This window comes from Lycium ferocissimum, chromosome 8 (genome assembly GCF_029784015.1).
Source record: "Lycium ferocissimum isolate CSIRO_LF1 chromosome 8, AGI_CSIRO_Lferr_CH_V1, whole genome shotgun sequence".
Taxonomy (NCBI): domain Eukaryota; kingdom Viridiplantae; phylum Streptophyta; class Magnoliopsida; order Solanales; family Solanaceae; genus Lycium; species Lycium ferocissimum.
This window is the reverse complement of record NC_081349.1, coordinates 27,257,848-27,271,859: the sequence shown is the minus strand read 5'-3', so window position 1 is coordinate 27,271,859 and position 14,012 is coordinate 27,257,848. Positions and strand designations below refer to the sequence as shown.

The following is a 14,012-nucleotide window of genomic DNA, read 5'->3' as shown; positions in this document are numbered from 1 at the left end:
ATGATTATTAATTTTGTTTTTTCTTGTAGCCAGTAAGCAAGGAAAGTTGGGTAAACACTTTAGCATTATATCGAAAGAGATTTGACTGGTGGCAATTATTGGGGAGTGATAACTGTGAGCCTCTTGCTCCACCTAACACACATATTATCATTGGTCAATTCTATCCTTCAATAAACTCCATTATTACCATTAAACCACTGCCTCTTCGTCTATTTAAACACTAAGGTATTACTCAAAAAATAAAATTCAAGTAAAATAGAATAATGGCATCAGTTACTGAATTGCAGGTTGAGAATTATGTGTTCCCATCAACAATTGTGAAGCCTCCTGGTTCCACCAATACCTTGTCCCTTGCTGGCGCAGGTTCTTATAATATTTTTTAATTTATGTGACACTTTTCGCTTTTCGATCATCAAATAAGAAAATCTTTGACAGTAATTTATTCATATCTTTTAAATACTTATAGTACTCCCTCCGTCTCAATTTTCGATATAATTTGACTAGAGTCGGAGTTTAAAAAAAAAATACTTTTGAAACGTATGGTTTAAAAAGTGATATATATTTGTGTGGTTATAAATAATTTCATATTAAGGATAAGGGAAAGTTTTAAGTTGAATTGTATCTAAATATAGAAATGCATTAATTTTTGTAGTAAAGACTAAAAAGAAAAGTGTATGATGTAAATTTGGACGCAGGGAGTACTTTTCATGTAATTTCTAAATGTGTATACTCTCTATGTTCCAATTTATGTGGTCATTTCCTTTGTAGCTTGTCTCATAAAGAATGTCGCTTTGCTATAATTAGAAACAAATTAGCTTTAAAATTCTTCTTTTGCCGTTAATAATTCATAGCCACACATTTATTCTAAACCACACGTTTTAAAAGTCTTTCTTTCTTGAACATTGCGGCAACTCAATTGGTGACACATAAATTGAGACAGAGGGAGTACTATTTTTCAAAAAACTTAAAGATTTATCTCCGAATTCACGGAAGTAGAGAAGTTTGACTCTCGAGATTCGAATTGTGTCACCTAAATTGGGACACGAGATTACTTTAACTTTTTTTTTTTTTAAATTATGGGGCTAATTTGATGTTTGTAGGGCATAGAGGTTTGGATATTGGAGATAAATTTGTGAAGTTCACTGCTATTGGTGTGTACATGGAAGAGAGTGCTGTTCCTTTTCTTGCCACTAAATGGAAAGGGAAAAGCTCTGAGGAGTTGACCAATTCAGTTGAATTCTTCAGGGATATTGTTACAGGTATTTCTAACATACAAATGTGAAAGTAAGTAGATGAGTTAATGATCAAAAACACACATGAACTGTTGCTTTTTCGCGAGTTTCACACCAAACTATCACTTGTTTCCTTTTCCTACGTGAAGTATCACCATCTATGTGATAAAACACACTTTAACTATCAACTATCAGTTGTTCAGGACTTCAGGTAGGAAAAGAAACAACTAATAGTTGGGGTGTGAAACTCGCGAAAAAGCGATAGTTCATGTGGTTTTTTTTTTACCATTATCTCTAAATGGATTGTGACAGTATTGGAGGGGAATTTTTGATAATTAAAAAATATAAACAACAACCACTGCTAAAAACAGACGTTTTCCCAACCGACATTCAGTGAGAAATTTGTTCTATAAAACATGATTTTCCCACCTCATTCCCACTGAACTAGCTCATTGGGAAAACGCATGGTGGAAATAGGTTCCTACTGAAATGCTGGGAAATTTCCTACCTTTTCCATGTGAAAACACTACTATTTAGGTTTTTCCACCGACATTCAGGGGGAAATAGCCACTGAACATTTTCAGTGGGAAATCAGTGATTTTTTTGTAGTGTTAACATGGTTTTCGGATTCAGCTCAAAAACTGTAATCACCCAACTCAGTCAGATTTTTGGCCTGGTGAGCTAAGAATATACATTCATAGGTCAATTTGGGCAGAGGCAGATCAAGGATCTTAACTTTATGGGTTTGAGTTCCTGATTTTACCAAAAATCCTTTTATTTACTGCATTCGAAGTCAATTATTAATTATAAACACATGTATAGCGGTGTAAGCCAAAGCTATTAGGCTCGGATGAATGCATAAGTTGAACTCTACATACGCGGTGTGCCCCTGAATTCGGGCTATACACCTAGGTAGCCTGAATAGGCCCATCAGTAAACTTTGCCAAAACATAAGAAACTGTGTTTATTGTTTGATATTTGATGTATGTTCCTCCCTGTATATTTTCACACACTTCGTTTCTAAGAAAATTCTTTTGGTTTATCGATTAAATTAAACAAGCTATAAAAAATGGAACGAACATATGAAAGAACAACTTTCCATCTTGATGAAAGAAAACTTTGTCAAAACATAGAAATAGGTATAGCACTAATAGATTAAAAAAAAAAAAACACTTCACGGAAACATATAAAACAGTTTTGTTGTATGATATATTACTTATGTTCCTCTCTGTATACTTTCATACACACACACACACACTCCCTATAAGAAAAGAAAAATCTTTGGTTTAGTGATTAAACAAATTATAAAAATGGAACAAACATATGCAAAAGTGGTTTTAGGTTTGACAAGTTGGGTTACGATTTCTTGTTAACTTAAATTGATCTAATCCATCTTGGTTACACATGTTTGTAAGGAGTTACTTTCTTTGGATGGTCCTCATGCCTTACTGATAACTAAAATTTTGGGAGAAATTTTGAAAAATGTGTTCAACATGTCAAAATATATTCCTTCTAAGCAGGCTAAACTTAAACCTTTTGTGCCATTTTTACCAATGTCTAGATGTCATTCCTCTGTGAAGTTACCGTTTTGTTTTCTATCTGATTAAGTTAATGTTAAAGTCTGAAAATTGAAGTTCAGCCAACTTCGAGGATTTCGAGAAACTTCATATTGAAACAGTAATATAATAGGAGAATTAAGTTCTTATAAATGAAAAAGTCCAGAACATATTGGGTCTTAAAACAATCAAGAGAATTCTCTCTAAAGTTTTGTGAATGTTTTCACCTTTCCCCTCTGGTAGGTCCCTTCGAGAAATTCACTCGAGTGACTATGATCTTGCCCTTGACGGGTAAGCAATACTCCGAGAAGGTGGCAGAAAATTGTGTTGCCCATTGGAAAGCAATAGGAACCTACGGTGATGCAGAAAGTCAGGCCATTGAAAAGTTCCTCAATGTTTTCCAGAGTGAAACCTTCCCACCTGGTGCCTCCATTCTTTTTACTCAATCACCACTTGGGTCATTAACGGTATGTATAATCAACTATATAGAACTAAAATAGAAATTAGGAACTTGCAAGTTGCATCATCAGTTAGGACCCTTTGGACAATATTTATGCACCAAAAATATTGGCCAGCATTTATCTGTAAGCTCATTGATGTTCCTTCTATATTTCTTTGTCCAACACCAGATTAGCTTCACTAAAGATGATTCAATTCCTGCCACTGGGAATGCTGTTATAGAGAACAAACAATTGTCAGAAGCAGTGCTGGAATCCATAATTGGCAAGCACGGAGTTTCCCCTGCAGCCAAGTGTAGTCTTGCGGAAAGAGTATCAGAACTGTTCGAAAAGAGCAACGCTGAGGGCTCTGTTTGCAAAAAACCAGAAATTGAGCAATCCTTGTTGGAAAACACAATCCTCAATCATGCAACTGGCTACAGAAACTGAAGAGAAATCTACCATTTCAGAAATTGAAGAAGGAACTACTGTTCCAGTGATTGAAGTCTAGTTAGGACAAGAAAAGAGGTTCTAGTGCTGAAACTCCCTCGTCAATTCACTTTGATGTTGTCAAGGCTACCTGAGTATACTAGAGGAATGATTTAGCCTAGTTTTTCTTAGCTTCTCTACTATGCAATAGTATGCAACAAGGCCCACATCTTTGAATCTGGGTTACCTATGTTACCTATGTAATGTGGGAGGCTCAATGTGCCTTTATTGGATTTTAAATCAATATTTATGAAAATATGTTCTTGGTTCTTACCCATTTGAGTATTGGCAATATGGACTGCAGTAATGAAACTATGTTCTTATGCATTCATGAACTAGTACAATGTATGGGTGGTGGACTGGTGGTTTGGTGGCTGAAAAGGATACGCTATAAAAGTGTTTGGTAAGAGAGTAGACAAAATTTTCCATGTTTGGTTAGGGAAGCGACAAATAATTTCCTAACCATCTAACAGTTTGTTTCCAATTATCCTTAAAACCCCACCTCCATCCTTACCCTCGAAGCAACATAGGCATTTAGATTAAAGTGTGATTGCCAGACAGAAGTCTTTTCTTGTCTAAATTGGTTTTTGGATTGTTTTTTGATGTCTGTTGGTGAATACAACAACAACAACATTCCCAGTGAAATCCCACAATGTGGGGTCTGGGATGTTTGTTGCTGAATATAGAATGGTTATTGAAAGTACTTGTTAAAAATTAATAATACTATTTGCAAACTAGGAGTGTCTTGATAAGTTTTTTGAGTAGGGGAATAACTTCTACTCATTAATGATGGAAGTCATTTCACCATTTGTTGTGTTATCGTCTTCTTTTCAAAAAACTTTGTGCCTGTAGGCCTTAATCACTCAATAAAAACTGTCTCTCTATTTTGTTTTAGGTGTCCTAAATTGTTTTTAACCTGAACCAATTGTAGAGAGGTGTTTTACCTTTATTGAGGTAGTACTTGTTACAGGGTCGAGATGCTTTCCAATAATTAAGCTTTGGTTGCATAAGATGCAGTATATTTTGAACACTTTGATGGAGAAAAATTATAAGGGGAGTTAGGTTGGGACGGAGGAGTAGTAAAGTTGCCATTTTTGGATTGGGAATGAGTGATTTGTTGATTTCTTTGAGTCTGTCTGAATATCTGGTAGTACTATTTTTTCTGTAGCTGTGAACTAGGAATTAATTCATTTTGCTTTGGGATAGTCCTTTTTATGACAGCTTTTCGAGATAGAGATTGCAGAACAATCTTGGTGTTATTGAGAATTTTGTGCACTGTGGTTTGGCCGTAGGATTATAAGGGGTGAACTTGATCCTGATTCCCAATTGGTAAATCTGTTTTCTGCAGAGTGCATATTAAGGTGCCTTTGATATGTCATTCTATGAGGGTGCTATAATTCTGTTGAATTATCGTATGGATTTCAAGAAATAAATTAGATATCAATCAAGCTCCTAACGAACTTAGTAAAAAGGGGGGTCATTTCTTGAAAGGAGAATAGTTTAGATGATGTTAAAGAGTAATGTTTAAAGAAAGATCGTAGTTTATCTTGATCTTTTTTTTTTTTTTTGGTCACAGTATGAGAAAGTAATGTTCTTTCTAATATGCTTATTTTGGAGATGTGTTGCAGAAATCTCTTGGTTTATACGCGCTAACTATCCAGAGAGGGTATTCACCATCTTGCTCTATTTTATGCAAGGGAATTGTAATTGTGAAGCTACGATGTGGGCAGGAATTAAAGTTAAGAGCAATATCACGGAAACCTTGGAAAGGAATTGGCAAACTTCATGTGAAATGGCCTCCTGCAGCAACTGTGACTCTCATGTATGAACCAGAGGTCTGCATCAATGAGGGGCATGATGGGACCTTGGCTATCGAGGAGAAAAGATAATTATTAGAGAGTAGTTCCACGAAAGTCTTTGGCTTTGACCCTGAAAACAAACAGGTTGGTTGAAACTCATACTTTATACTTTTATCTCTATGAAGCGCTATACTGCTATGTCTAAACATTTTCATTTGATCTGTTGAACACTGTCTGTGGTTTTTACTATTACCTTTTTATGAACAACATGTCATGCTCTGTTTGGTGAGGAACACGAATGAAACACTCCCTCTGTCCCAGCTATAACCTGAGCTTATATCGAGATCTTTAATCATGCTCAGGGTTTGCCATTCTTTGTACATATACACTGTTCACTTGACCCGGAAACTAGGAAATGCATGATAGTTAGCAGTCTCCCATACCTGTCCTAGAATTACTCTATGCGGTAGGAGACGGCTGAATAAGGTATAAGCTTGAGGTAAGATTTTAGGTTCTAATAATCTATTAATGGGAGTACATCAATACATTGATACAAAGAAAAAAATTGTTGAACTCAAATTAACCTACATTTTTTTCTTCGGGAATATGATATTGAGAAGGCATCGATTAGTGCAGGAATAGAATTTCCTCTTTTAGGAAATTTGGCACCTTTTTAGACGAACAGAAAAAGATGAGTAGGATGGTTAATTTTGGTAGAGGGAGTACTTGCGTTTAATCGACTGACAGCTATCCTTGATTGCTTTTGTGTATAAAAATGTGACTAAGCTCCTCATAAGGTGGCAATGAATAATTGTGGAGCATGGGCTGGTTTCTGCATATTACCAGTTGGTTTCCTATTTCTTCTGAGTTCTGATTAGTAACTGTGGCCATAACTAAGGTACATAGGTATCTTTTTAGTTCCTTTTTTTTTTTTTTTTTCCTTTCTGCTTTCTGGAAACATATGTCTTTCTGTACCTTATTAAAAAAATGGAGGTTATGATACACATAATTGAAAATGACAAACAATTTTGTCTGGGATACTTGAAACTTGATAGGGTTTAGAAAATCATAGCAAGAAAAGTCGGGAGAAACTATGATGGAGTCGGACCTAAGTAGTCATAAAGTTGATCAGGAGATTGTCGGTTGCTTGTTGTTGGGGTACTATTGGCTTTTCAATTCTAAAGTTTTTGACTCTGTTGGGTATTAATGGCTAATGAGGGAAAACAGTTCAAACATGCTGGAGGATTAAAACTAAATTTTCTGGATCTTTGGTTGAACCCGAGGCATATGCTTATGATGATGAGGTGCTCAAGAAAGCTGAAGCCATGGGAAAACCTGGACTTGTAGAGATACACGCCAAGTAAGAGAGTTTTATTTCACTGATTAAATGACTGGCACGATTAAAGCTTCACAATTGGTGCTCAATGCAATAAAAGTGCTGAAGCAGAAGCGGGATGCAGTACTACCAAGCTATGTATTGACTGCATGTGCTTGCTAAGACGTGTGGTGATTGTCTGCTGAGGCTTAAATTGTTTGTCCACAAATCCCCCAAGACAACAATTTTTAATTTTCCTCATGCAGCAGAAAAGTGAATCATCACTGTAGCATTATACTGTTACTATCTGGAGTTAAATCGCGCGCGATTGCATGTATTAAGCTGTTACTATCTGGAGTCAAATCTGCGACAATACAGGAGTTCCTTTTTCACAGTTCACTTATGTAGGAATTATACTACTGGGATAGTCTATCGGAAACAGCCTCCCTACCTTCACAAGGTAGTTGTAAGGTCTGCATACACTCTACCCTTCATAGGCCCCCCCACCTGGTGGAATTATACTGGATATGTTGTTGTTGTATGCTGCTGGGATAGGGGTCGTTTATGCGGTGAATAATAATAATGTAGACACTGTTATGTGGTGAATGACTGTTGAAATCCTAATTGTTAGTTTTGGCTTGAGCTACAAGATTGTAATCAGAAGATCAATTGTTAGTTTTTCTAGAGAAGAAAAAACAGCAAAATATGAAGAAATCAACCATTCTTGCCCATGAATTAAACCCAGGAAAAGAATAACGTGTTAACTTGTTTCTTTGTTTTCAGCAAGTTTCCATCACTAAAAACAGACTTTGAAGTCTTTGAGCAACAAATAAGGACTAATAACACATGCTGCTAAATTAATTATATCAGTAGATGTGCAAAATCTAGAACTGAAGATTGACCAAATAGAAAATCAGATAAATTCAGATTAACTAGATTTGCAAACAAAATCAAAATCAAGTAATGACTATTTCTATGTTCAAACTCCTTTAGGTAAGTGGTTAATCAGTTTATTTATTATATTAACACTTGGATCATTGCGTTGGGAAAATATTTGGTTGAAATTGGAAAAAAAGAAAAGTAAATGAAGGTGAAAATGAGAAAAAGAGCATTGCTAAGTTAAAATTGTGCTTGGATATGAATTTCATCTGGGGTAAAAAAAAAAGAGGTTGAAGTTTTGTCTATGAAAACCATTATTTCAGTTGAAATACTCTTCAAACAAGTTTTTTTAATTTCAAATTCTCTATTATAGTCAATTAGCTCTAAATAAATACACGAGGTTCTCAAGTTGATTAACAAAACTTTGAAGTTGGTTCTCCCTGCTTTAAGGAAAAAGACGAAGGAAGGATTTTATTTTATACATCGACGGTATAATTTTTTCTTACACTATTAGTGTATTTAACATACTGAAGTATGTTACCTACTTTGTTTTTTCAGATTGCTAATCTCACTTACAACAAAGGATTACTTGTATTTATCCCAGCTGATTTGATAGTGTGTAAAAAATCTTTTACGTTATCAGTAAAATTCAAAAGAAAACTAAATGACGTAGAAGCAACATAAGTTCCTTAAAATTGTCCACAAAATTATTATACATGTTGATTCAGGTCACAATTAAACATTATTTTGACATTTTCACAATGTCAACAAAAATTTGGAAGTTCAAAAAGACAGTGGTTTGGTCGCTTGCCTTAGTATTTGCGTACAAAACTCTCCTTAATTAAGCCACAAGCCTTTGATTTGTATCTCATTTTATTTGGTAATTTTAGTTTGAGATAACTCACCAACCATGCCAACAAAATTAGTTACATCTTCTCTTGACTATAAACATATTTACATTTTTTACTCCAAAATACTAAGAAAACCCAAACACAGGACAAAAGAAAAAGAACATGTCACTTTAGTTTAACCAAAATCCTAAGTTAACTTCTTTTCTTCCCTACTATATAACGTGAGAGTCTTAACCATATTTCGTACACTTCATCTTTACTGGTCACTAGGATTTCATCAAGGCAAAAATTAGAAGATCAAAAATGGCTCCTATTAATTTTCTTCACTCAAGAATTGTGATTTTGGAATTCTTGATTTTGGTATTTATTGGTATTTGTTTTAGCAAATTGCATGGGATTAGTGATTCACATTTGAGTCTTGATTATTACAAGAAAACATGTCCTTCAGTAGAAGGAATTGTGAGGAAAGAAATGGAATGTGCATGTCTTTCTGATCCTCGTAATGCTGCTTTGATTTTGAGATTACATTTCCATGACTGCTTTGTTCAGGTAATTGAAAAATAAACGTATTCTCAATTCAGCTTGGAATTATTAAATTGTGTGAGCATCTCATCTAAACGGTTAAACTATTAGAAAAACTATTAGAAAGAGCATACTTTTAAAAATATAATTTTATTATATCTCAACACCCCCTCTCGTGTGAGCTTCTTTTCCATGAACCAACTACGGGTTGATTACACAAATAACCACTTTAGCTTCCTCGTATTTAAAAGGTGGCCACTTTTCCGAAATTAGACCACTGATCAAAAGTTCAAAAACTCACCTAGTCTGAAGTTAAAATTCAAAACTATTATATATTCAGAGCATATGTCTAATTTTGAAAAAGTGGTCAACTTTTAAATACAAACTACAAAAGTGATCAATTGGTGCAAATGCAGTGTCAAACACGTGGAAATATCTTTTTGCTTTACTGATGAGAGTAAGATTTAAATATATGACCTGTTACGTGTGCACTGATACCATGTTGAATTGTATAACAGGGTTGTGATGGCTCGGTATTCTTTGGATGATACAGTGACATTAAAAGGAGAAAAGAATGCTCCAAACAACAAGAATGCATTGAAAGGATTCAAAATTATTGATAGAATTAAAAACAGGCTTGAATCTGAGTGCCCAGGAACTGTTTCTTGTGCTGATATTCTAACTATTGCTGCTAGAGATGCTGTTCTTTTGGTACATAATATTCTTGGAATGTTTATTTATGATATTATTATATTATTAGTGTTTAGGTTATGAGGTTATTATTTTAATTATCATCATAGGAATAAGCTAAGTAGTAATAATTAATTAGTGATGTTTTTAATTACTTTGGTCGCAGGTTGGTGGACCTTATTGGGATGTTCCAGTAGGTAGAAAAGATTCAAAAACTGCAGCATATGAATTGACTGATACAAATCTTCCAACTGCTGATGAAGGACTTATTTCTATTATTTCTAAGTTTATGTCACAAGGACTTTCTATTACTGATATGGTTGCTCTTTCTGGTAAACACTGTTAATCACCATTTTTCTTGCATGCTTATACTGACTATTTCTATTATAAGAAAAACATCCCCATTTTTTTTTTTTCATAAGCTAGAAATAATTTTTTGCCCTTTTTTTTTTTTTTTCAAAAAGCTAGAAATAATGTGCTTCATTTTTGTTGTATTTATTTAACTGTCAAAAGAAAACAAATAACTTTTTGTTTTTTGAAACTCTTAATGTTCATCAACTACTCTTTTAACCTCTAGTGACATTGTTCTTATAGTCATAAAAATCTTTCAAGATCACAAGATCTAGGGTACTTCCGATATGTGCCAAAAATCTTTTCTTTTTGTTGACTGAGAGATCCTTCTGGGGCTAATCCAAATTAGGATCAGCTGCAACCGAAACTCGAAAATAATATTCCCACCCCTCTTGTATACTTCCCCACTGATTATATACCGCGCTTAGTTCAGATAATGCAGAGCTCGAACCTATGACTTAAGTTACAAGTCCCTCAATCTTTGTCATTTGGGTTAAGCCTTAGGAGTTAGGGGCAAATCTCTTTCTTTGGTTCTTAAAATTTGTTCCTAGTCAAATACCGCCGTATAAATCATTAACAAGAAGGAAGTTCTATAGAGAAGGATATGCATGACTTACTAAATTATTGCACAAACTCTTGTTTTAAATATCAAGACTTAAAATTTATGAAGTATTACTCATTTTTAATTTTGCAAACTTAATTTCTTAATATATCACTTGCCCAAACCTAGAAAAATTGCATCCACAAAAGTTCTTCAAGGAAGAATTTGCATGGCCGACTAAATTAATTATTGAACAAAATTAATCTTGTTTTTAATTGTTGCAAATTTGGCAGGTGCACACACAATAGGGAAAGCAAGGTGTGTGAACTTCAGAAAAAGAATTTATGGAGATTTCAGAATGACAACTTCTATGATGAATCCAATTTCTTCCTCATACCTAAGCAAATTAAAATCATTGTGTCCTCCAATTGGAAGTGGATCATCAGACAACAATGAAACATCAATGGACAATGTAACTCCAGAATTATTTGACAATTCCTATTACCATGTCTTGCTTAAAGGAGAAGGACTCATAAATTCAGATCAAGAACTTTATTCAAGTTTCCTTGCAGTTCAAACTAAGAAAATTGTTGAGAAATATGCGGCAAATACAATAGCATTTTTTGAACAATTTGCTGAGTCAATGGTGAAAATGGGAAATATTACAAATCCAGATACTTATGTGAATGGAGAAGTTAGAAAGAGCTGCAGGTTTGTGAATACATAATAGTGTGTCAACTTTTGGAGTTGTTTATAGAAAAAAAAAATTGAGTTTATTTATGTGATACACAAATTAAAAAGAACATTGAGAATTTGTTTGTATTTTCTATTTGATTTGTTTGTAATTTCTTAAAAAGAAAGTTCTATGATTTATTATTGAGAATTGAAGCTTTTGTTATAATGAAACATTCTACAGTGTCTAACATATTCCTTTTAGGGGGCATTATTCAGTGCAAATTCGGACTAGTAATTATAATTACAGTACAAACATGAACATTCCCTCTTTTTTTTGAATTCGAAAATAATTCGGGGGGATTAGAGGGGCGTGGTTGGTGTGCAATTATCCCACTTATGAAAGAAAGTGGATAGACCATTTATTTCAACCTTTGACCCGTTCAATTAAGATATCCTCATTTTTCCAATTCTCGAGTAGTCTATTCTATTGTCAAGTTGACATTAAATAAAGCTAATTAATTTAGCATTTACTGAAGACAAAGTCATGTAATGTAATGTCCTGTGACAATAAGTTGACGGTGGGGTTAGGAAGTCATAGGAAGAAAAAAAAATACTTTTCGCATTTTAATATGTAATGACTCGTTCCACGTCTAGAAGAATTTTCTATTGAAGTTGAAAGGAGTTACTAAATTTGGTGTCCATATAATGGATATTTGTCTGTTGGAGCAATTGACCTTTTCTTTAATACGAAATTCATTAAATTAATTCGGATTCATGCCATATTTGGTTCATTTAAAAATGAACGAGACATCTAATTATAAATAGAATCTTATGTATTTTTAAAATATGAACACTTGTTTTAACACCTAATTATAAATAAAAATTATTTGTTTTAGAGAGTTCATCGACCTTTTTAGGAAACATAATGTTTTTTGACTAGTTGAAGCAATTATTAGATCTACAAATTATTGTTTTAATTACCAAACTTTTCAAAATTGATTATATCAAAGTTAAAAAACTTTCATGAAAAACACTTTGATAAAATAATTTTTATAAAGTAGGAAAATTATAAGATTTAGAATAGATGACATCACCAAAAAAAAAATATTGCAAGATAAGGCCCTATGAGGGCGTTGGACCCTTAAGGAAAGTTTTTTCGACCAATGTTTTTGTATGTTAATGAGTAGAGGTATAAACCAACAAACCGCACCAAACCGAAACATTTTTAAAACTTTTGATTTGACTTGGTTTGGTGTTAAAAAAGACAAATTATTGATCTAAGTCTCAAATTGTGAAAAAGTACTTTTCAAATTGATTATATCAAATATGTAAAAATACTTTCATGAAAAACACTTTTGATAAAATAATCAAATTTTATAAAGTAGGACAAATCGGCTATAAGATTATAGAATAATGAAAACATCACCAAAAAAAAAAAAAAAAATATTTGCAAGATAAGGCCCTATGAGTGCGTTGGACCCTACACATAAGCCCAAAAGTTTTTTTCGACCAGCTTCTCTTAGGTTTATTAATGATTGATAGCAAATGGTCCTTGTATATGTTCCCCAATCTTTTTCAATCCACCAATGAAGGCTCATACTTTTGTAACCTTTATTTTAGTATCTATCTATTGTCACCTCATTTTAGTATCTATCTATTGTCTTCATTATAAAAATCTTGACCAAGTCAAATAATGGATTGCTTACGTGGCAGTGAACATAGTTTAAGTTCTATGGATTAATCATATTTATATATATTTATACAACTACAATATTTAAAAGATAAGTAAAAGTAAAATTTCATGATAAACATTAATTCAGTAATTTGATAAAAGTAATAACTAGCACCATGTTCAAATCAAGCTATAGACAGTTTTGATAGCTTAAAAGGATTTATGTTGTTAGAGTGTATAACTAAAATCATGATGATCATAGTGATACACCTATGATACAATCTTATTCATACCAAGTACTTACACCAATCAATACATGCATATCATGTAATTGCATATCAACTTCTATCACTTATTATCAGAAAATTACTAATTTTTAACGGATGTCTCATCAGAATTCAACTCATTGGTAAGGGACTTCCAATGAAAAATTCTCCAGAAGCGCTACCGATGAGCCAAATTACGAGGAATTCCATCGAGAATTTTCATCACAATGCTTAATTAATCTTTTCTTACTACAGTAAATATTATGATAGGTTGATATGATTTGATGTAGAAATCCGATATGAGTAAATTTTAACCATAATACACTGTTCAGTGCCATGATGTTTTAATTTTGAGCTTTTTTAAAAAAAAAAAAAATAATTTAGGCCTTGTGGGCCATTTTATTAATGAAAGTAAATTGGTCCAAAAGACTAGGCCACTTGAACCCGATCCAAAAATGAGAAAACAAATTACAGTGAAAAGCAACTAAAAACGGACAACAAATAAAATTTGGACCACCCTCAATTAGGAAATTAGGTCAGCAACCCCCATTTCATTTCCTCTCTCTATCCGCAGCCTCTCTCTAGAAATCTCGCCGTCGATGTGTCTTCCGAGCAGGTGAGGATGATGATCGCCACTAATGGTGTTTTTGAGACTCCAGTAGTGGTTCTGACTCTACATTTTGGCTTCAAAGCTCCAAATCGCCGCTTCTTATGCTCCAGGTAATGTATCTCTTTGC

General features: G+C 33.5%; 1 protein-coding gene and 1 pseudogene across 1 annotated transcript; both read left to right on the top strand.

The window, feature by feature from the left end:
* Positions 1-203: 203 nt before the first annotated feature.
* LOC132067771 (chalcone--flavanone isomerase) lies at positions 204-3,989 on the top strand. Its single transcript, XM_059461092.1, has 4 exons — positions 204-363; positions 1,101-1,259; positions 3,032-3,255; positions 3,418-3,989. Exons 1-4 carry the CDS (start codon positions 264-266, stop codon positions 3,673-3,675), a joined length of 741 nt encoding a protein of 246 aa, XP_059317075.1. The 5' UTR covers positions 204-263; the 3' UTR covers positions 3,676-3,989.
* A 4,814-nt stretch (positions 3,990-8,803) lies between these two features.
* LOC132066774 (peroxidase 11-like) lies at positions 8,804-11,587 on the top strand (annotated as a pseudogene).
* Positions 11,588-14,012: the final 2,425 nt, after the last annotated feature.

What these genes read in the sequence shown, in the direction of transcription:
- LOC132067771 (XM_059461092.1), top strand. Translation starts at nt 264, where the DNA reads ATGGCATCAGTTACTGAATTGCAGGTTGAGAATTATGTGTTCCCATCA. An exon ending in CTTCAGGGATATTGTTACAG is followed by an intron (nt 1,260 to 3,031) that starts GTATTTCTAACA and finishes CCCCTCTGGTAG; the next exon opens with GTCCCTTCGAGAAATTCACT. An exon ending in CACCACTTGGGTCATTAACG is followed by an intron (nt 3,256 to 3,417) that starts GTATGTATAATC and finishes GTCCAACACCAG; the next exon opens with ATTAGCTTCACTAAAGATGA.